Source organism: Urtica dioica, chromosome 1 (assembly GCF_054948205.1).
Source record: "Urtica dioica subsp. dioica isolate 48M chromosome 1, U.dioica_male_clone48M_v1_H2, whole genome shotgun sequence".
Taxonomy (NCBI): Eukaryota; Viridiplantae; Streptophyta; class Magnoliopsida; order Rosales; family Urticaceae; genus Urtica; species Urtica dioica.
Window position 1 is genome coordinate 10,579,181 of NC_142756.1, and position 23,016 is coordinate 10,602,196.

The 23,016-nt window shown below is 37.0% G+C and overlaps 3 protein-coding genes, 1 non-coding gene and 1 pseudogene across 4 annotated transcripts; 2 read left to right on the top strand and 3 right to left on the bottom strand.

The window, feature by feature from the left end:
* Window positions 1-95: 95 nt before the first annotated feature.
* LOC149407148 (U1 spliceosomal RNA) lies at window positions 96-258 on the bottom strand. Its single transcript, XR_016301812.1, has one exon. It is a non-coding gene; the product is annotated as a U1 spliceosomal RNA (small nuclear RNA).
* Window positions 259-1,029: 771 nt separating this feature from the next.
* On the bottom strand, window positions 1,030-3,228 carry LOC149407149 (alpha/beta-Hydrolases superfamily protein). The gene is made up of 2 exons (XM_089611479.1): window positions 2,824-3,228; window positions 1,030-2,314 (listed from the first exon to the last, which is right to left on the bottom strand). The coding sequence occupies exons 1-2, from the start codon at window positions 2,994-2,996 to the stop codon at window positions 1,270-1,272; spliced, it is 1,218 nt and encodes a 405-aa protein (XP_089467605.1). The 5' UTR covers window positions 2,997-3,228; the 3' UTR covers window positions 1,030-1,269.
* Window positions 3,229-10,793: 7,565 nt separating this feature from the next.
* Window positions 10,794-11,478, top strand: LOC149407150 (UDP-N-acetylglucosamine diphosphorylase 2 pseudogene; annotated as a pseudogene).
* Window positions 11,479-16,266: 4,788 nt separating this feature from the next.
* On the top strand, window positions 16,267-18,064 carry LOC149407151 (myosin-G heavy chain-like protein). The gene is made up of 3 exons (XM_089611504.1): window positions 16,267-16,523; window positions 17,078-17,155; window positions 17,757-18,064. Exons 1-3 carry the CDS (start codon window positions 16,367-16,369, stop codon window positions 18,062-18,064), a joined length of 543 nt encoding a protein of 180 aa, XP_089467630.1. The 5' UTR covers window positions 16,267-16,366.
* Window positions 18,065-18,304: 240 nt separating this feature from the next.
* On the bottom strand, window positions 18,305-21,062 carry LOC149407152 (cytochrome b561 domain-containing protein At2g30890-like). Its single transcript, XM_089611491.1, has 4 exons — window positions 20,422-21,062; window positions 20,132-20,299; window positions 19,349-19,497; window positions 18,305-18,593 (listed from the first exon to the last, which is right to left on the bottom strand). Exons 1-4 carry the CDS (start codon window positions 20,443-20,445, stop codon window positions 18,305-18,307), a joined length of 630 nt encoding a protein of 209 aa, XP_089467617.1. The 5' UTR covers window positions 20,446-21,062.
* Between the last annotated feature and the right edge of the window lie 1,954 nt (window positions 21,063-23,016).

Consider the following 23,016-nt stretch of genomic DNA (forward strand, 5'->3'; position numbering starts at 1 on the left):
CACGTTCAGGTGATTTCACATCATAAATTTTAAAATAGAATAATTTAAAAATAAATCATGAAAAAATAGAACGAAATTTGAGACTGGGGTGTTGGGTGGGGGCCGCGCGAACGCAGGCCCCCGCTGCCACAAATAACGACGTTGACTCTCCCTCAAGGGGAGATCATAGCCCAACGCACCTCCTTAGTGTGCAATGGAGGCCATTGGCCCAGGCCATGAGCCTTCATGATCGCTCATTGACCCCGCCCAGGTAAGTACCTTACTCCTTCCACCTCCTTCCTTCTTTATACCCTCTTTCCTTCCCTATTCTCCTCATTCCCTTCCCATGTGGGACACGGACAACTACAACTTTGCTTTTCTTCACGCCCAAATAAGAAGGCAATGCTTACAAACCCCGTTCAAAATCAATTTCAAATCCGAGATTGCTTTTAAGTTTTTAACATGCAAAATTACTACTTACTTGGGTTTTTTTTTTTTTTTTTTTTAGCTTACCCATTCAAATTGAAAACGAACAAATAATTCAAGATAACGAACAATGCTCAGGAGGATCTTCTTGTCAATACAACATTTTTCATGGTGTTGATTGTGTTACACAAAACACACCACTGTCATTGATCTGAACCAATACAATATGAAAACATATAGTAAAGAAATAAAAACACTTGAGAGGACTTTTTTTAAACAATTTTTAGGCTTTATTGCTTTATTGGGTAATCGTGAGAGTCGTGAGTTCGTGTCAGAAATCATTACCGTTTTTTTATTCACTGCATCAAGAAGTTTGCTGCTCTTTCATATCCTGTATATTAATATCAACTATTTGAAACCCTATACACCAAATAGACTTGACTTCTTCGCACTTGGATCATAAACAAATATTGAATCAACCATTTGTCAATGCAATCGCTCAACGAGGAAACTCAGCTTCTCTCTTTACTATCCGAGCTTTCCCTGTGATGGTGGTGAATAACATTCTTGTCAATACAACATTTTTCATGGTGTTGATTGCGTTACACAAACAAACCACTGTCATTGATCTGAACCAATACAATATGAAAACATAAAATAAACGAATAAAAACACTTGAGAGGACTTTTTTTTATTCACTGCATCAAGAAGTTTGCTGCTCTTTCATATCCTGTATATTAATATTAACTCTTTGAAATCCTATACACCAAACAGACTTGACTTCTTCGCACTCGGATCATAAACAAATATTGAATCAACCATTTGTCAATGCAATAACTCAACGAGGAAACTCAGCTTCTCTCTTTACTGTCCGAGCTTTCCCTGTGATGGTGGTGGTTGCGCGGGAAGGCTATGCAAAGATTTCAACTGCCTGCTCATGATCTTACTATCATGGAGAGCCAACTGAAGATCGACCCCGTCGGACCACCATTGTTCCAACCCGTGGGCCTCCATAAACTTCTGGTTCCCTTTCGACATCACAAACAGCTTCGCCGCCATATGCCCGTTTCTGGGCGGACCCACGTTCTCTTTGTCGCCGCTCTCGTCCGCGTTTTGACCGCTCGCATCCGGGTCGGTGTAAGAGCAACAAATGTAGTCGCTGTTGTTCACGTACAGATGCGGGACCCACTTCCCCGGATTCTTCAGCCCATACAATTTCGACATCAAACTCGTCAATCCTGAAGAAGACAAAGTAGAAGACGCGCCGTTCTCGTTCTCGTTCGCGTTCTCGTTCTCCTTCGAAGGAAGCATAGACTTAAGCCTCTTCCAAGCCGACCCGGCTTTCTCTCCGATGCTCCTCAAGCTCATCGCGATCGAGACAGAGGGCGGGTTGAACAAATGGGTCTCGACATAAACCCCTTCCTTAGCCAAAGCCTTGCCTATTTGCAGAGCGAGTCCGGCCCCGAGAGAATGTCCAGCGACGCAGACGTTCCCGCTCCCGAACCTCTCGGCCACGCTCCTCAGAGCCTCGAGACCGACCCTAAACCTCACCGAGCCCTTCAAGCTCTCCCAGGCGAAGAATCGGAGGTCGTCCTCGACGTCTCTCCTAATCGTGAGGCTCTTCAGGAGAGTCCCGCGGAGGACCAGCACGGCTCTCGGGGCTCCGCTGGGCCGGATCAGGACAAGATCCGACAGAGCCGCTGACCTGTCCCACTCGAGGATCGCGCCGAAGACCGACCCGTCTCGCTCGTCGATTAGGGTTTGGGACAGCTTGTACTTGAATGGGATCCACCATTTTGGGGCGAGAGCCGATTCTTCGTCGATCCGATTCTCTTGCCTGTCCAGTTCTACCAAGTAAACCGCTTGGATGAAACAAGCGATCACTGTTCTCTTGTAATTACCGTCCTTCCTGTGATTATAAAACGGAACAAATCTGAGAACCTTTTACATTTTTATGTCATCGATCAAACCCAATTTTCCGTACCATTGTAGATTTCATATACCACGCCAAAATTTATCCACTACTTATTAACAGAATTGAGAGGAAACAAACAGAATATAAGAACAAACCTAAAAACTATTTGCTTTTTAACATCATCAATCAAATTTATCCAGTACTTAATAGCAGAATTGAAGAAACATCCAAATAAGGAAACTTCTTCAAAGTCCAAATTAGGCAACAAATTTGATTTCCAATTCTAGAACATGAAAAAAAAAAAAACAAATCACAGATTAATAACGAAGGAAAGGCATTTGGAAATGCTAAAACAAGCGAATTCGTCGCTATGAAACAGTCTAAAATCAGTCATCTCCTCTAAAACAACACAAACTCTCACTCGATCTCTCAGAAATAACTGACATTGCTCTTATTTCAGATTTCTTATCGATCAAATGAAAGCGAAATGTTCATAGACTCACCAACTAGAATTGATTAGGTCTCTCCAGTTCGGCGACGCCACATTTCGAGGTCCAGAGACGTGAAAGGCATAAGGATGAGACTGAGCTTGGGGCTGAAGTTGAACCTTAGCTTGAGGCTGTTCTTGCTGCTCTGAAACTCCATTGACGACCTTCAAAACCTCGCGATCCGCCATTAACGGGGCAGAAAAACCCTCACTCTGTGTTTCCGTTTGGGCTTTGGTAGCACGTTAAAGCAAGAGAGGCATGAATGAAGGTTGATGAAAGCTGTTTGGATTATGGAAAGGTTTTTGGGTTTATTTGAAAGGCTTTGGGTTTCTATTTGGTATCAGATTCTACGAGAGTTATGAAGTGTCTCAATTAATTAATTCATTTAATAGAAAAATTAATGATTATGGCTTTTGGAAAACGCCTGGTTTTGTTTACATCTCCCCAACGGTCATATATTTTGCGTGGCGTTGTCTAGTAGATATAAGGAATGACCATAATGCCCTTAAAATCGTGGTTTTTCATTCATCTTTCGATAATTTTTCGCAAGAAACGAGATGGCTATTTTGGTAATATTAGGGTAGGGGTTCGGTCCACTTGCAAGTGGGGAATACGAGTTGGATTTAGCTGTGAATTAGTCAACAAAGTCAAAAAGGAGTTTAACAACCTTAACAGGCGCGTCCTTCTTCACATCACGATCTGATTGGCCGTCCGATCAGTGTTTGACGGTCTAGATCACGGTATTTTCCTTAACGAGGAAGGAATTCACAAGCTTTTTTTTCCTCTCATTTTAACGATTCATTTTTTTTTTCTTTTTTGAAAGGCAACTTTGTCGTCAGTGAAGATTGAACCAACAATTTCTATTTTAGAAGTTATTAGAGTATGAGATGACGTGCATAGCAAGGCACACTCGCGCGGCATGAGAAAGAGCAGAGGATAGGCTACAGTCAACTTATTGTATTTATGTGTATGCAAACCACTCATGTAATGCCATGTGGCAAGTTGGTTAGGAGTTGGTTATAACAATCACTCAATGTATATAAGCTGTAATCGATAGCAAAGTTAAGTAATGAGAATATTCTTTTCAGTTCTCAATTTCATTCTTTGTTCTTGAATTCTCTCTGAAGAGATTCTAATATGGTATCAGAGCTTTCATCGCCGACAATGGAAAACTCCTCGTCGGCAACGATCGGATCTTCGTCTACAAGATCAGGACCAATCGCTTTCTCGCACTCGCTCTCAATCAAACTCACACAGGACAACTTTCTGCTATGGAGTCACCAGATCTTGGCTGCCATCAGAGGTCACAAGCTTCTTCGGTTCATCAAGAGCTCGGACAAACCTCCAGAGTATCTTTCAGAGTCAGATCGGCAAAATCAGGTGATGAATCCTGAATTCTTGGAACATGAACAACAAGATCAACTACTGCTTTCATGGCTTCTCTCCTCTATGTCTGAGAATCTTCTCACGAGGATGATTGGCTGCAATGAATCGCACCAAGTCTGGTCTAAACTGGAACAGTACTTTACCGTCACTACCAAGGCAAGGATCAAACAACTTCGTGGTGATCTTGCTGCAACGAAGAAAGGATCAAAGTCGATGAATGATTATCTTCTCAAAATCAAGACTACAATTGATCTGCTTGCGTCAATTGGTGAAGATATCAAGGATGATGCGCACATCGATGCAATTTTTGAAGGACTAGGGCCTGAGTACAACTCGTTCGTCACCTCCATTGAGACAAGGAAAGAGATCTACAGCGTAGCTGAGGTTGAAGCTCTGCTACTCAGCCAGGAGCGAAGGATCACAAAGCAGAACAAAGATCTTGATTCGGCAACTCAACAGATGGCAAATCTTGCTTCTACAGACACTGCTCAAGGAAAAGCTCGCTCGAACTCGCCTTCACCGGCCTTCGTCAACAACACCAGAGGTCGTGGACGCAACGGTAGAGGCCGTGGACGTGGCTGGAGCTCCAACAATCGACCTCAGTGTCAATTGTGTGGCCGCACAGGTCATCTTGCCCCGCAGTGCTGGCACAGATTTGACCAAAGCTTTGGAGGACCGACTCAGGCTGCTTCTCAAACAGGTGGTGTGCAAAATGTTGCTGGTAGAGGATTTGCACCACAGGCGTACTACGGTCAAGTCCAGCCGTCATCAACACCTGGTGATGCTGTCACTACTGCCTCTTCAGCTCAAATGTATCAGAATTACTTGGCTCATGCTACACCAGAACTGGCATATGATCCTACGTGGTATCCTGATTCTGGTGCCACAGCACATATCACCCCAGACATGTCCAATCTTGGCAATCACACAACCTATACAGGTTCAGACAAAGTGGTAGTGGGTAATGGAACTGCACTCCCTATCTCTTTTACTGGTCAAACTAGCTTACAGTCCTTACAGTCTAATAAGGTGCTAAGACTAGAAAATATTCTACATGTTCCAACTATCCAAAAGAACTTACTTAGTGTTTCACGTTTCACAAGTGATAATGCTGTGTTCTTTGAATTTCACCCAACTGTGTGCTATGTTAAGGACCAAGCCACCAGGCAAGTTCTTCTTGAAGGCCAGCTCAAGAACGGACTCTACACATTGCCAACCAGTGGAGCTAAGCCTCTTCAAATTCAGTCCTCATCTACAAGAGTTTACAGTGCCTTCTCTGATCCAGCTACAACAACGCCAACTGCAGAGTCACAACAAGCCATTACTGAGCCAAACACTCTCTCGTTATGGCATGACAGACTTGGTCACCCAGCTGTCTCTGTTGTAAAGTCTGTACTATCTAGCTGTAATAAACTAACTCAAAAGATCAATAAAGAGGACTCATTGGTATGTGAAGCTTGCTGTAAAGGAAAAATACACAATCTTCCATATCCAAGCTCAACCACCACTCATAGCACACCTCTTGAGCTAATTCACTCAGATTTGTGGGGCCCTGCACCCATGGAGTCCACAAATGGTTACTGCTACTATATTCATTTCATTGACCATTACTCCAGGTTCACTTGGATTTACCTTCTTCGGTCAAAGTCAGAGGCGTTTCAAACCTTCCTCAACTTCAAGGCCAAGGTTGAGCTGCAAACTGGACACAAAATAAAGGCACTACAAACTGACTGGGGAGGAGAGTTCAGAGCCTTTACCACTTATCTCACTGAGCAAGGCATTGATCACAGGGTCTCTTGTCCTCATGCACATCAGCAAAATGGCCTTGCTGAGCGCAAGCATCGTCATATTGTGGAAACTGGACTCACTCTACTGGCTAAAGCTGCAATGCCTATAGATCTCTGGGATGAGGCTTTCAGGACAAGCGTGTATCTGATCAACAGACTGCCCACACCTGTCCTACGTGGCAAGTGTCCTCTGCAAGTCATGTACAAAGCCAATCCAGATTATGCCACTCTGCGTAGCTTTGGCTGTGCATGCTTTCCCAACCTGAGACCCTTCAACAGGTACAAACTGGATTTTCGCTCAAAGCTATGTGTATTTCTGGGATATAGCATCAATCACAAGGGCTATAAGTGTCTAGGGTCTGATGGCAAGATAATCATCTCTAGAAATGTTCTGTTTGATGAAACCACCTTTCCCTACAAATCCATTTTCCTCTCCAACACCAATGAAAATACCTGTACCCTTACCCTACCCAACAACACCCCATCCCTAATACCATTACACCACAAATTACAACCACCATCAACCCTCACACCAAATTCACATACATCAAGTCACACACTATCCACTGAGGGGTATCAACAACCTACTCAAGCAACCTCATCCAGTTCCCAGCTGCAGCTTTCTCCCAGCCAACCCACAACCATACAAACAAACACACTACCAACCACAAACATCCCCACAAACGCTCATCCCATGTGCACACGCTCTAAAGCTGGTATTCACAAACCAAAGGCCTTCTTGGTTACCATGCAAGAACCAGACACAGTCTCAGATGCACTATCAGATCCTGGCTGGTCAAAGGCTATGCAAGCTGAGTATGGAGCACTCATCAACAATGGCACTTGGTCATTAGTTGATCTACCCTCAGATAGACGAGCTATTGGCTGCAAGTGGGTTTTCAGAGTAAAGGAAAATGCAGATGGAAGCCTTAACAAGCTAAAAGCCAGACTAGTTGCTAAGGGGTTCCATCAGACACCTGGGTTTGATTTTTCTGAGACCTTTAGTCCGGTCATCAAGCCTACCACAGTCAGAGTTGTTCTCACCCTAGCCTTGTCACAAGGTTGGAAAATTGCTCAGCTAGATGTTAACAATGCTTTCTTAAATGGAGAGCTCACTGAGGAAGTATACATGCTGCAACCTCAAGGGTTTGAAGTCACTGGTGCAGAATCTAAGGTGTGTCGGCTGCACAAAGCAATATATGGCCTCAAGCAAGCTCCCAGGGCCTGGTTTGAGACTCTACATGCAGCACTTCGGTCTCTTGGCTTTGAAAGCTCCAGATCTGACAAGTCTCTGTTCATCAGGCAATCCAACTCAGACACCATGTATGTCCTGGTATACGTTGATGATATTCTGGTCACCGGAAACAAGCCAGCACAGGTCAAGGCTGTAATTGCCAACCTTGATGCTATGTTTGCTCTTAAGGATCTAGGGGAACTAGATTTCTTTCTTGGCATTCAAGCAACGATCACCTCAGAAGGACTTCTACTCAGTCAGACCAAGTATGTGAATGATCTTCTCAAAAAGGCCAACTTGAGCTCTGCAAAAGGGATGACCACACCCATGATGAGTAGTCAAACACTCTCAAAATTTGGAGGCAAACCACTAGAGGATCCTCATCACTACAGAAGTGTAGTTGGTGCACTTCAGTATGTGACCATCACGCGCCCTGAACTTGCTTACTCAGTGAACAAAGTCTGCCAGTTTATGCAAGCTCCAACTGAGATTCACTGGAAAGCAGTTAAGAGGATACTCAGATACCTCAAGGGCACACCAAAATTTGGTCTGCATCTTCGACGTAGTGCTTCTCTCAATCTCACTGCCTTCTGTGATGCTGATTGGGGCAGTGATCCTGATGACAGACGCTCTACCACAGGCTGGTGTGTATACCTTGGCAACAACCTCATTGCCTGGCAGTCCAAGAAACAACACACGGTGTCTCGATCAAGCGCGGAAGCTGAGTATAGAAGTCTTGCTGGAGTTGTTGCAGAGCTGTCGTGGGTAAAGTCACTTCTCTCCGAGCTGTGTGTGCTTCAGCCATGTGCTCCTGTGGTTTGGTGTGACAATCTCAGCACAGTACTCCTCTCAGCCAACCCAGTTCTACATGCCAGAACAAAGCATGTAGAGTTGGACCTTTTCTTTGTTCGAGAGAAGGTTATTCGCAAGGAGATTGAAGTTCGTCATATTCCGGCGTCAGCACAAGTGGCAGATGTCCTCACGAAGCCTATCTCCAGTAACCAATTCCTATCGTGGCGAGACAAACTCCGAGTGGAAGATCTAACCGCGCTCAAATTGAAGGGGACTATTAGAGTATGAGATGACGTGCATAGCAAGGCACACTCGCGCGGCATGAGAAAGAGCAGAGGATAGGCTACAGTCAGCTTATTGTATTTATGTGTATGCAAACCACTCATGTAATGCCATGTGGCAAGTTGGTTAGGAGTTGGTTATAACAATCACTCAATGTATATAAGCTGTAATCGATAGCAAAGTTAAGTAATGAGAATATTCTTTTCAGTTCTCAATTTCATTCTTTGTTCTTGAATTCTCTCTGAAGAGATTCTAATAGAAGTGTGTATGAAATTATCAATTAAACTATACATGTCAATGATGTCATTAAAAGAACGTTGAACGTTAAAAAAATCGTGTTCTATAGATTGATTTTGTTCGAATGCTAGAAGGATTGGTCAATGTGTGTAGTTTATGGGTGATTCCTTGAGCGTGGATCTTCTTTTGATGTTCGAGTGTTTGTGGGAGCATGTTCGGAGGACCGGCGGCCCTCGGTGTTGGTGTGATGACTGTAATGACATTGGTGCATGAGTCCATATTGATGTCGTCCCGTTCGTGTTTAACTATCCTCTTAGTGCATCGTTCTTAGGAAGTTGGATTCAATTTTTATAAAGTTTATTTGCAATTATTTATGCGCTTTATTTTGTGTGATGTTTGCTTGCATTTCTAATAATGAAAGGATAACAAGCTTGTAAAGTTCTTTCGTGGAGTCTCTGTTAGATTAATTTAAGTTTATGTAGCTTGAGGTCTCCATTGTCTTGGTTTATGTGGTTCGATCATGAGCTCCATAGATTTTTGCCAAACAGTTGAGTTGGTGTCGTGCTTGATATTTTGTGTTCAATATTGATATTCCACTATTGAAATATATGTGATCGTAGATTCTTGATCTCCAATAAAATTTGATTTGTGGGCACCCGATATTTGTGTTGATAGAGATATCTTTGAAGGATGCACGTGAAGTGATTGTAGAAGATTTTTGTTATGCAAAAGTTTGAATATTACTGGAAGGAATATTTTTTTTACTAGAATGTATATCGATAATGAAAGAAAGTATGAATCAATCGTTGAACAAAATGAGTATAGTTCAAGGGTGTCAGTGTAATTATATATCGATAAAATAAGTATTTTGGGGATGTAGATAATTAGATGTGGATGGTCGAGCTGTTGAGTGCTTGCGATTGAAAGATCCAAGCTTTTCATCCTTAAGAGAAAATTGAGAGTTCATGATCAATATATATTTGATTAGTCATCTCTTAATTACTTTTTCCCATACTTCATCTTCATGCTCATTATAAAGAGATTGTTGGTCCATACCTAAACTTCGAAATGTTCGCTAAGACTCTTTTAGAATTGAATTTGATTCAACCTTTTTTTTTTGTCATTGAGCTTGGGTTTTGCAAATTTTGAAAGTCATATAATATATACTATAACATAATATATATATATATATATATATATATATATATATATATATATATTTTGAGAAAAGGGCCCAGAGCCATATATTAGTGAATGAGGGTAACCCCCCATAAAAACATTCAAAGAACATAGAGACATAGATCATAAATATCTACCACTAACGCCAATAACAAATAATATGTCGAAATGTGCACAAGAGGCACAATAAGCATAGAGCAAGCTCTTTCAAATAATTTGTTACCATTACATAATTTTATGGGAAAATTTCATAGACACTTTGTTTGAAGATGGTGATTCTATGAATATTTCGAATATAAATTTCAGACACCTCGTTTTATTTTATTTTTAGATGATTTTACCGATATTTTAATGAAAGTATGAACAATGAATAAAAATTGAAATGAACTTTTAAAATTAAAACAACAAAAAATAAGCCTAGTAAAACTTTAAAAGACAAGAAAAAAATTATAGAAAAAGAAAGTATTTTTAGAATTTAACGAGGCATTCTTAAAATAAGAATGAGAAACAAAATGTTATCGAAAAAGGTTTTTATAATGAGATGATTCGGATAATTTCACTAATTTTAATGATGGGTCCGATTTATTTTGTGATCAAGTTGATAAATACTTAAGTCTATATATTCATCGTTGTACATCTGTCTAACTAATTAATTCTTGAAATGACTATTTACTAAAATATTCCCATAAATGCTAAGATTTTGTTATCATTGGATAATTAATTGGAAGAAGAAAAACAAAAAACATGTTCAAAATATAGTTTTCCTCGAAGGAAAAAATATTAGGTCCTGTTTGGTATGTAATTCAAAAAGTGTTTTTCACTTTTTCAACTTGAAATGTCTTTTCAAATAAAGTGAATGTGCTGTTTGTTTTACTACTGAGAAATTTTATTGAAAATTTTTTTGAGTTCTATTTTATTGTTACGAAGGATTTTGAAAAACAACAAAAACCTGTTTTCTATATTCTTCACTCAATTTTTTTTTTTCTCTCCTATTTTATTTCTCTCGACATCTCTTTCTTCTTCTATCATTTCTTTACCTTTGACCTATCCACCGGCCTGTCTGTCAACACCGACGCCGACCACGACTCCGACCACGGCGCCGACCACGACTCCGACCTCCGATCCACCGTCGTCATCAGAATCTTCACCGATTCTCCTTCAAGTTGTGTCGATTTAATTTTCATTACGTACACGTCAAAATCACAATCACTAGAGCAGAGGCAAGAAATCCGAATTCATCAATGATCCATTTTTTGTTTACAGTAGTGACACTGAAAAAAAAAGAAACCCGAATTCATCAACATTGAAGATCCGAAAATGGAAATCGTGAAATCTCGAGAGTCTCGGCCGCCACAGGCTTTGGTGGAGAGACTGAAAGACCACGGGCAAGAACACGCGTTCTCTCAGTGGGACGATCTCTCCCCCGAAGACCGGGCCGCCCTCGTCTCCGACATCCAAACCCTCGACGTCTCCAGAATCAACCGAATCTTCCGCCGATCTCTCAAATCCCACTCCGCCGCCGCCGCAGCCATCGAGCCCGTCCCCGACTCCGCCGTCTCCACCGTCGACTCGCGCCGCCTCGAGGACCGGGAAAAATGGTGGAAGTCCGGCCTCAAGGCGATCGCCGACGGGAAACTGGTGGTCCTGCTTCTCTCCGGCGGCCAGGGGACCCGTCGTTCCCTGCTCGTTTCCTCTCTCTATCTCCTTCAAGTTCACAGAGAAGAGCAAAATCCAAACTCCGTCGTTCTTCCTTTTGCACTTTGTTTGGTATGAAGGATTTTGGAGGGATGGATTAGAATAAATGGATTTGAGAGGATGGATTGTATTTATTTGTTGTTTGGTATTAAAGAGGGAAATGTTGTGAGGTATGGAGGGATGGATTTAAATCCATGGGACCCACCAAAAATGCTCCCCCCCCATTTTGCACGGATGAAGAAATGAGAGCAACAAATTTTTATAAAATTACAAAACTAACCTTCACTTATAATATCTATATAATATATTAGAGTAAAAATGACTTTTTCACTTCCATAACTTCATCTTCTACATCTCACACATCTCACATAACAATGGAGTTTGGTGAATGAGTTTCTCCACCATTGACAACTTGAGTTCACAAGTAAGTTTTTTTTATTTTAAATATTTTAACTATCTAATGCTTAATAAAATTCTTGTATGTTACTAGAATCAAGGTCTTGAGCTTATTCTAATCTCTTCATAATATATTGCTTCATTGGTATGTATTTTTATCTCTTTTGATTTCCTCTTTTTTATATATCTATATGAAATTTATGTGCATTCTAGTCTTTTTTTTTTTTTTATGTTGCTTATTAAGTACATTTATTTCCATTTTCATTGTGTGGTTATGTTCTTTCATCACCAATTTATGACTAGCTTTTCTTTTGTCATGATCAAATAATTGTTTACTCGAACAAAAGTTTGAATATTTTTATCACTTTGCATATCGATTTATTTTTCTTTGCTTGAATTTTGTGTATTTGGTAATACAACTTATTTGCTATATGGTTAAAAATTATTTTTTTTACATAGATGGATGAACAAGAAAACTCAACAAATGATTGGGAGATAAGTTCAAGAGATGAGAATTTAGGAGAGAATGTCATTGTAACATTCCAAGAAAATATTAGAAGGTTCAAGAATGAATGGGAAAGACAAAGACGCATAGCTACTATCCAACTCGTGTGCTACATAGTGGAGATGATTTGCATGATGGAATTGTTTTATTGCTCCAATTACGTAGATCCGGGCTTACGTAATAGTAGTGTCGATAGTGAAACAATTAGGAATCAACTTATAAACCGTATGAGTGTTGACGAGAAATGCCGTGATGTCATACGAATGAGTCCATTTGCATTTGTTAAGTTGTGTGATCTACTTCGACAATCGGGTCGCCTCAAGGATAACAAAAACTCAATAATAGAGGAACAAGTGGCTAAGTTCCTCTATGTAATATCACATTGTGCTAAAAATCGTCTTGTATCATTTTTCTTTCGTCGGAGTGGTGAGACAATAAGTAGACATTTCCACGAAGTGTTAAGAGCAATAATATCATTAGAAGACACTTTTTTGAGGCAACCCGATGGAGAAAAAATACCCGATGAAATACTCAACAACTTCAGATTCTACCCTTATTTTAAGGTATTCATTACCACTAATATAATTCATATAATTGACTTGATAGGAATATTTAGTTAGAAATTGAAGTATAAGTTAATTTCAGGATTGTGTTGGAGCGATTGATGGAACTCATGTCCGAGTGAAAGTGCCTCGAAATGAGGCTTCGCGATATCGAGGAAGAAAAGAATATCCTACACAAAATATAATGGCCGCATGTGGATTTGATATGAAATTTACTTATGTTTTGCCCGGGTGGGAAGGAACGGCGTCGGATTCAAGGATTATCAAAGATGCTTTAGTAAGGGAAGATAAACTAATGATTCCTAAAGGTAGACAAGTAGACTATTTTCATATATATAAATATAATTTTATGCTAACATAACTAACTAAACACAAAATTCTTTTGTATAGGAAAATATTATTTAGTTGATGCGGGCTATATGTTACGAAGCGGGCTTATCACCCCATATAGAGGAGTGCGCTATCATTTGAAAGAGTACTCACAACGTGGTCCGGAAAATCTAGAAGAGTTATTTAATCTTCGACACGCGTCATTACGCAATGTCATAGAGAGAGCCTTTGGTGTGTTAAAAAAACGGTTTACAATCATATCGAGTGGTACCGAGCCTCAATATCCTATCAAGACACTCACGGAAATTGTATTAGCTTGTTTTATTTTGCATAACTATCTAATGGGCGTGGATCCGGATGACGAATTAATTAGACAAGTAGATCGAGAACTTATGGACCGAGAACCGGAAGTAGAAGAGTTTAATAACATATCAAATGATGGAGAAGATGCTAGAAAAGGAGCCGTCTTGAGGGATAATATAGCACAAGTCATGTGGCATGACTACTTAATGAATAGGGAATAATTTTTATTTTGTTTTATGCTATGTGAATTATTTTCCTACTTGTATGTTTGTACTTTTGTGGTAGTGACTACTATGATACTCTTATGATATATATAATGAGACTTATGATTATTTTTGTTATAATATCATCTTTATAATTTATATTCATGCAGATATTCGAACATATAATCAATATGACGAAAAAAGGAAAGAGTGCACTTGAGGTTGAACAAACAAAGAGAGAGACGGTGAAATGGACGGAACAAATGGATGTTGTACTTATCGATGCTTTATTGGAGCAACATGTTAATGGAAATAGGGTTGATGGAACTTTTACAACAAGTGCATATAATAATGTTCTCAAAATCTGTCAAGAGGAGTTGATATATCCATTTGATAAAGACCACCTCAAAAATAGAATCAAAACATTGAAAAGTAATTTCAATGGAATTCATGATCTTTTCAAAGGATTAAGTGGCTTTGCTTGGAACCCAACGACAAAGTTATTTGAGGCCGAACCCGAAGTTTGGAACGCTCTTATAGAGGTAATCGTAGATTGTTAATATTTTTAAATGGTCTTGCATTTTTATCACTATTATTATTGTTATTATCTTCTTTTTTATTTATTTTTTTGTCATGTTGTTGTGAATATGTGTAGAAAAATCCTAAAGCAAACAAGTGGAGATATAGTGCAACTCAAAATTATGATAAATTATTTGAGTTATTTGCCAAAGATAGAGCGACCGGGGAACATGCAATAAGTGCAAAAGAGAAGGCTAAGAAATGGCAAGATGAAGTTGAAGAAAATGAATTTGTTGATCTTGAGGTTGACGAGACTACCCAAACTAACATCTCCCAACAAAAGACTTCACAACAAGCCTCCCAAACTCCAAACTCATCTAGAGGTACAAAAAGAAAATTAACTATGATGGATTCGTTTGATAAACATATGGAAGCTATGCAATCAAGCATAGGAGGCGTTGTTGATGTAATGAAAGAAGGTAATCTCGTCATTCGAGAGAGCAACATCATAGCCGAAAAAGGAATTGATGCAATTGAGAGAGGAAGGCCAAAAGTTTATTCGGAGGAGGAAGTTTATGCCGAACTATTGAAGATTGATGTTCCGGATCATATTCAACTTGATGCTTTTCTATTTTTAATCAAGGACTCCTCTAAAGTCCGAGCTTTCTTTGCCGTCCCAAGCGAGCGTCGTCTTGAACTTCTTCAAAAGATGATGCCTTCAAACAACAAGGAGTGAAACTTTGTGCTTATGTGATTCTAGAACATCATATAACACTTTTTTGTAAAAAAATTATTAGTAATTGCCTATTTTGCTCTAGTCCATAAATTTATTTTGCTTATTAAGACGGGATATTAATAGTTAAAATATTAATCTTGTGAACGTAAAAAAAAAATACAAGAAGTTGTAATATTTATAATTTTTGTAGGGCAATTACTTTTGTTTAAATACTTTATAATATATGCAATTTTGCATTTAATAACATTATATATATAATATAATTATTCAGCTACGTAATTGCATGCATATGGCTTTTATAATATAAATAAAATATGTGCAAATTAAATATCAATTTGATAATATATAAGGGTATTATTGTACTTTACCATATTAAAAATTAATCACTCTATTTTTTTCTCTATTCATACCAAACAACATGACGGATTGATATTAATCTTTCCTCTCATCATACCAATCAACTTTTAAAAAAGTTACAATCCACTCATTTCCTTTCCTTTCTTTTCCATCCTAAACAATCCATCCACCCATATTTCTATCCTTCGTACCAAACAAAGCCTTGGTCTCTCGAACCACTTTATCATCTTTTTGATCTTATTAATAGTATTTACACTCAAGCTTCTTAGTGATTATGAAGTTATATGCATATATGTGATGCTGAGAAATAGAATTAGAGGTTTGTTTGATGACTTTGGAAAAAAAAAATTGTGAAGAAACTGTACAGTTGTGTGTATGGAGGTTGTGCACATACCCTGTTCGAGAAAATGCCTATGTGAAAATGCCTTTTTTTAAATTTTTTTTTTTTTTACTTATGATGTGTTGAGGGAAAAAAAAAACAGAATCATATGCCGAACACTTTCACTTATTTTACTTATAATAATAGAGAAAAGTAGTTTTATGATGAAAAAAAATGATTGTATTCAATTTAGACAACAACGTCGTATTTATATTTTATGTAGTTAAATCTATGTTAGAAAAAAATTGATTTTAAGAAATAGTTTCCATGTTTCAAACCGTTTTCATTTTTTTAGAAAACAAAAGTGAAAACTGTACCAAACAGTTTTTTCAATTTTTCAAAAACAAAATTGAAAATTATACCAAACAGCTTTTTGAAAACAACTACAAAACAGTTTTTCAATACAACTACAAAAATTAGAAAACAGAAAACAAAAAACAGTTTGAGTTAACTACCAAACACAACCTTAAAGTTTTAAAAACGAAAGGGAAACATAAAAAATCTCGTGGTTTGGAATATTTGGGGAAGTTAGTCATTCCAAATTGCATTATTTGTGGCCACGATAATTAAAGGCAGTCAAATCCAATAATAATCGGCGGAAAAAAAAAAAAAAAAACGAATAATAGCCTCAGAAGGCGATGGAAGTTAGAAGAAGTAGAACGTACCCAGAAAAACATGGCCTTGAATCTCAGAGTTCCTTCTACACCTACACTTCTCATTCCAAAGCACAAACAGCTTTCAAAGCGATACCTTAATTCCTCTAAAACTCTAGCACAGTCTGAGAAGACCGAAACTGGACTCACTGACCAGGAAACCCCTCTTTCATTTTCTGGTAAGCACGCAATTCATTTACTTTCTGGGGTCGCAATTCATTTACAATAACAGCTGATATGGTTCTGTGGCTTAATAACTGTACAATAAGTAAGCATAAATCAGTTATTTACAAGCTTCTGTATACAACTAACTGCATGTCACACATGGACTGTATATGCCCAAATAAAATAGCAAAAAACAGTGTCACATTTGAATAAACAAATAAAAAATATAATGGTTTATTTGATTAAGCCCTTTTTTTTTTTTTATATATTTAGGAAATCATTTGTTCGCACATAGTGTGACTTGATTGAGCAATAAAAGTATTTTCAGGGCTCAGAATTGATAGCCTTAAAGAATCTCCAATGAAGAGCTCTATAACTCCAAATACGGAGGAAGAGTTCTCCAATAGATTATTCTCTTAGAGCAAGAAAAGTTATGAGTTCAATGATTGGCCAATGTAGAAAAATTAGCTGGAAACTTGCAAGGAATTTATTGGTGTGTTGGAAGTGACTCTTGAAGTACTTTTCTGATGCTCATATTTGTTTTAAATTTTTTTTGTTGTTGTTGAAGGTTCATCATCATCTGCGCGTGCACAGCTGGATCTCCTAGATCAACTCACCTCTACTTCAAGCTCGCCATCTTCCGACGGTATGTGAACTTTACATATAATTTATAAACAAATTCATATTGTGTCTTAAGTCTGAATAGAAACACTGTTTTATAAAATTCGAACCTCCGGTTGGAAATTTTTCTTTAGCTTAAACCGAATCATTATTTTCTAACCATTTTATCTTGATTCGAATTTAGATGGATCTTTTCACATCGGTAACTACAATAGTCTATAACCTTTCAGTAAGCCATCTTTATTTGTCACTTCTAAAATGTCTCTAGCTCTATGTATTTAGTGACTATCTACCATTTGGATCTCAACCAGAGGGGCCAAATTGTCACAAAGTAAACGGATTAGAGAATATTTCAGCTATTACAAGGGGAAATTCCACAGATATCGGTTTTTGTGTGCCCGTCCCAAGAATACCAACTTCCAAAAACTTCCACAAATACTGGTTTTGAATTGAAACCATAAACAATCCTTAACCGACTACGATTCAAAAACTGTTGGCAATCGGTGTTTATGGGATTGTATTTTGGTTGAAGAAATGGCATGGCAGATAATTTCTTCCATGAACAATGATTATACATACCAAATTATTAGTGAAAAGAAAATAACGAAGTCGATTTCGGAAAACAGGTAATGACAGCGAAGGCGTTCGTGGCGGGTCTTGGAAGCTGACGATCCGCGATCAGCTAGCTCAGCTGGTGGGTGACAGAGACGGGGATTTCAGCGTTGCGTTGGGCCAGAAAAACCTGAAGAGAATGAGCGCCAAGTTTCTGACCACTTCGCAGAAGAGGAACATCAAGAGACAAGCCTACATGGACCAAGTCTCGAAGCGCAACGACTCAGCTTTCTTTGCCACAGTCGGAGCTTTCGTTCTTCTCCCGCCAATCGCCATTCTAGCCATCGCGATTCTCACCGGATACGTCCAACTCTTCCCATGAATTCGCCGAGATTTCATGGTCGTCGAGTCGTATTGGATTAGGCGAAGTAAAGTTTATCTGTATAGCCTTTTCTTTAATTATATCACAGTATCTCTCTCAAAGCACTAGAAATCTCTACATCTCTACCACTGCAAAAGGGGCTCAAAATCTCAGTACACACAGTACAGTACAATAAGCTGAACAAAAGAATTAGTACTAGTATAGATACAGATAAGCAAAAGAAAAAACAGCATGACTCTCTCAAGGTGCTATGTTATCTCTTTGGTTACATAGTTTTAATGGTGTATTCGAGTCGGCAGAAGTATCGCAGCCCTGGGTTTGGATGTAACTCCATTTCTCCTGGAGAAGGTAAATGAAGCAGAAGAGGAAGAGTTGGGCGGTGAAAAGTGAAAGCCAGAGGGTAATATTTCTCGAGGTCTTGTCGTGGTAGGCCAATAGGCCTGAGTATATACTAAACACTCCCATCAGCGACACGGCTGTCCCGAGTATCCAGTGAATGATATACCAAGTCCATCTTCTCTTCGATCCTCTGTACGAACACAATTCATTATTTTTATCAGCCAATTCAGCACAGATATCGCAGGAATGTTTTGTACTCTATTACTGCCCTGTATCTCACTTTTTCATTCATTTATGGACTGGTTTTGTGGATGATTTAGAAGTTTTGGTCCTATTCCAACCCAAATAAAAAAGAGAACGTTCAAACAATTCGATGCATTTATTAATTCATTCAGAAATTTTGGTCCTATTTCAACCAAAACAAAAAGAGAAAGTTTGAAACAATTCAATGCATTGATTAATTCATGATTTGGCATGTACAGAAAACTCGATATCACAGCCATGTTTTTCGGACTTTGGATATATATTCATTTGATTTATAACGTTTTGTATAATAGTCAATTTTTTGTAAATAGCCATCTCAACTTAGTTACGGCACTCAAAAAGATTAAAAAAAACCCCATAATAGACGCGAATGTTTTTTGGTATTTTTGTCTTTTTGAGTGCCGTAGATAAGTTGAGATGGTTATTTACAAAAAAGTTGGCTATCTAGCAATTTTTAGATTTTTGATGGCTTATTTGGCTAATTTTTTTTTTAATATCATATAAAGTAACCTTATAAACCTTGTTATCTTTCTTTTTTTGTGAGATCATCCTTTAGCTTAATCAAATTAATATTATATGGTTTTTGAAATTATTAAAATAATAAAAAAAAAAAGTGATGGAAATTGACTAATTGATTTTTTTTTTTTTTTTTTTTTTTTTTTTTTTTTTTGTATTTATTACCTGGGTGGTCTGAATAAGCCAGTGAGTGCGTGAAGCCAAATAAGGCCGTAGAGAGCTACACCAATCCTTTGGTGATTATTGTCAAAAGAATTATTGAAGTTTTTGAAAGACATTAACGCTCCTGATGTTGCAACTATTACAGCAAGCATCTGTAAATCCACCCCAAAAAAAATTATTATAATAAAAATTAAATTACTCATTGGTTGTTTGATAAATATGTTTTTCAATTGAGTAAATAATGATAATCTGGCACCTAACATCATAATTGTAGTTGTTTTAACACTGAAATAAGATCACAGAGCCTAATTGATAAATTGAACTTTTTAGGATCTCCAAATGGTGCAAGAGAAAGCGCTGTCCTTACTTGCCCTCTAAGATTCATTATAATTCTATAGATCAGAAAACTTTAATCAATATTCGAAAAGTTATATGGGCAATCTTCTGTGGGGATTGGGGAAGTATTATTAAAATATTCGATAGCCCATGAATTAATTTTAATTTTAATTTTTTTTCCCTCTAATTAACTTCTCTTGCACGATCATTGAAAGTTGGAACTGAACTTTATGAGTTAATTATTATTTTTCTAATTTTTAATATTTTAGTCTAAATGTTTTCTTATCAGGATTACTGTAGAGATATTCCTTGCCTAGTAAAACTATATATGAAATGAAAACTATTTGTTTTTTAAGCTAACACTAATCAGACACACCATATATGCATATGCAATAATATAATTATATATATGCATATATATATATATATATATATAATTATAATACCCACCTGTGTAATGGCATGAATCAAAAAAAGTGTTTTAGGTCTTTTTCCACATTCCTCTATGTTTGACATTCTTATAGTGAGGATTCCAATAGGCATCAAAAGGCCCATTGAAAGCCACAGAAGAAATCCATGGATGGTGATCTCAAACAACAGTTTAGGACTCATCTGTACCTATTTCACGCAATAAAATAGCATTTATTCAAAATAAATTATCCAAGTCCACGTTCGTTAATTTATTCTTAACAATATACTAATTTTAGAGATAAAAAAAAATAAAAAATAATTAATTATACCTTGTCTCCGTCGTCGATCATCATGTTTGATCTTGAGATGGTCTGGCAAATGGTAAGAGAATAAGAAAATAAAAACTCGTCTGAGCAAACAATGAAACGATCTTCTTTGGCCTCACTATTGATTTTGATGAGCTGAGACCAAAAGCTCTTCTAACTCTGTCTTTTAACCAACGGCTATGGTTCTCCAACTGCACTATATATACATATATAATCTCTCCGTCTCTCTCTCTCTCTGCTAAAAAAAATATGTCTCTCTATATATATTCCAGTCGATGAATCCGTGGAAGAAGCCAAGTCTAAATACACTCGGTTTCTGTGAAGAAATAAACAGTGACACGCCTTCTCTCTCTCTCTCTCTCTCTCTCTCTCTCTCTCTCTCTCTCTCTCTCTCTCTCTCTCAGAATGGCCAGTCTTTGTGTTATCAGCAGAGAAGAGAAGCATATAAATATATGTATATATTATCCTATATATATTCTTCCGAAAGGAAAGGCATATAGGCTTGTTCGCTATGAAGAAAAATGGAAAGAAAAAGTGCGACTTCCTTAAAATTTAGTAATAAAAAATTGGTTCTCTTAACGATTTCCGTTCAAGCATATATTTGGCTTCCAACGAAATCTAAGTGTTGTTTTTATTGGAAAAGGCAGTTTGTTTTGTAGTTTATTTTTACCATCGTTCAAACAGGAAAACTGCATTCACGGTGGTTAAACTTTTTTTTTTTGCTATATATTATTTCAACCAGTTTCTTCCAAGTTTCTTTTCTTTCTCGTGATTTTATTTTAAAAAGCAATTTTTCTCTTTTTTTGTCGTATTGCTTTTCTAATTACAACCCTAAATCATATTTTTTCTAAGAATTATTTAGACATTAATCTTGATATGTTTTTACTGGACTCACTTTGATTCAATGTCATCAGTAAGCTGATCACACACACACACACACACACACACACATATATATATATATATATATATATATTAAAATAAAACATATTATAAAAATACCAAGCGTACCGAAAATTAATTTAAATATATTAGTTAAATAAATTATGTGAATAGATTTTTTGAAATATACCATTTACATATGAATTGTTAGAAAATATCTGGTTTATGTCATTGTAAATTTGCATGGATGTTGATGCTTTTCTAAGGAGAAGAAATAATTATACTCGAGTAAAATAAAGTAAGTGGAAAAGTGGGGTTTGAGAATGAATTGAAATTTCAACGTCGTGGGGACATTCATCTTTGACATACTTTTTTCTTTCTTTCTTGGGCTTTTATGCGAAAGAAAAAAAAATAGACAATAAAAGAAAATATGGAGTGTTTTCTCAGAGAAAATGGAATGTCAGATTTCATTGTGTGATGGAAATAAGACTTTCAATGTAAAAGTGGATTTTGGTAGGTTTATTTCTGTGTTACATTATCTTTTGCTTCCCACTATATACTAGGTGACAGCAAAGAATAATGTTAATATAAGCCAGTATTTTTTTGTGCCCATAAAGGAGAATGATTTTCTAGCAACACTTATACACTAGTGCCAAAAAAATTCGAAAATAAAAAATCAAATATTTAAAGCTGATTTTTTTAAAATTTTGTGTGTGCATAGCAATAGGTTAAAATAATTCGTAAAACCAGCACTTGCCTTTCAAATTCTCAGAATTTGTGCCTCCATTTTGACCATGCTAAAAGTTTATATACTGAGATCATCTCAGTGAGATGTCATATATACGATAGTGTGATGAGATGACATATCGATATAAGCATACACGCATATATACAAGATTATTCAGTGTCTTGTAAGAATGTACAAGATTCAATATATTGTTGCCCTCATAATTGACCGTTGATTTTATTTTCCAAAAATGAGCCCATTAGGATCGTGACAAAAATTCCATTAAAAATTATAATATAGCAGTTTGAAAATCTTGCCAAAACTTTATACGTCATTTTTTTTAAATGTATTTAAATTTCATTCTTAACATGTTGATGGAATTAATGTTAAAACATCGTCGGATGCCTTAAAAAGTTTCACTTGAAATTTTAACAAAATATTATAATCATAAAATATAAAATAAAAATCACTGTGAATGGAGGGTGACAAAAAAACGCCATTATGACGACTTTTCATCGAATTATCTAGGCATTTCAAACATTGCATATGTATGTGAAGTGTCAATAATAATTTCATATGGAAAGAAAGAAACACACTCATAGAGTAATTCATAAGGTGATAGTTAAATCTAAGCTTCCGGACATAACATAAATCCTATTTTGGAAGGGGGCACACTCCGTTTCGTATGGAAATGGAATTCAAGCGTCCGGTAATTAACTTAAAAAAATGTGAAAATGTTAAGAGTTTGATTTGATGAAAATTTAAGCTATTTATTATTTATTCGAGGGGCTTAATTTACAAAAATTTTATATAAATTAAATGAATTAAAATCTTAAAAACTATTTGACATATTTTAGAAGTTTATATGAATGTCATGAAATTGAAAAAGACTACGTTGAATGAAACTATGGTAAGAATGATAGAATTAAATATCGATATTTTTATTGAATGAAATTCAAAACTTCCAAAATAACATTACCGAAATATTT

Coding starts and splice junctions, on each gene's coding strand:
- LOC149407149 (XM_089611479.1), bottom strand. CDS start 2,996: ATGGCGGATCGCGAGGTTTTGAAGGTCGTCAATGGAGTTTCAGAGCAG. Junction 2,315..2,823: donor GACCTAATCAATTCTAGTTG/GTGAGTCTATGA, acceptor TTATAATCACAG/GAAGGACGGTAATTACAAGA.
- LOC149407151 (XM_089611504.1), top strand. CDS start 16,367: ATGGCCTTGAATCTCAGAGTTCCTTCTACACCTACACTTCTCATTCCA. Junction 16,524..17,077: donor AACCCCTCTTTCATTTTCTG/GTAAGCACGCAA, acceptor TTGTTGTTGAAG/GTTCATCATCATCTGCGCGT. Junction 17,156..17,756: donor AAGCTCGCCATCTTCCGACG/GTATGTGAACTT, acceptor TTCGGAAAACAG/GTAATGACAGCGAAGGCGTT.
- LOC149407152 (XM_089611491.1), bottom strand. CDS start 20,445: ATGATGATCGACGACGGAGACAAG. Junction 20,300..20,421: donor TGATCGACGACGGAGACAAG/GTATAATTAATT, acceptor TGCGTGAAATAG/GTACAGATGAGTCCTAAACT. Junction 18,594..19,348: donor GGCTTATTCAGACCACCCAG/GTAATAAATACA, acceptor GTGTTCGTACAG/AGGATCGAAGAGAAGATGGA.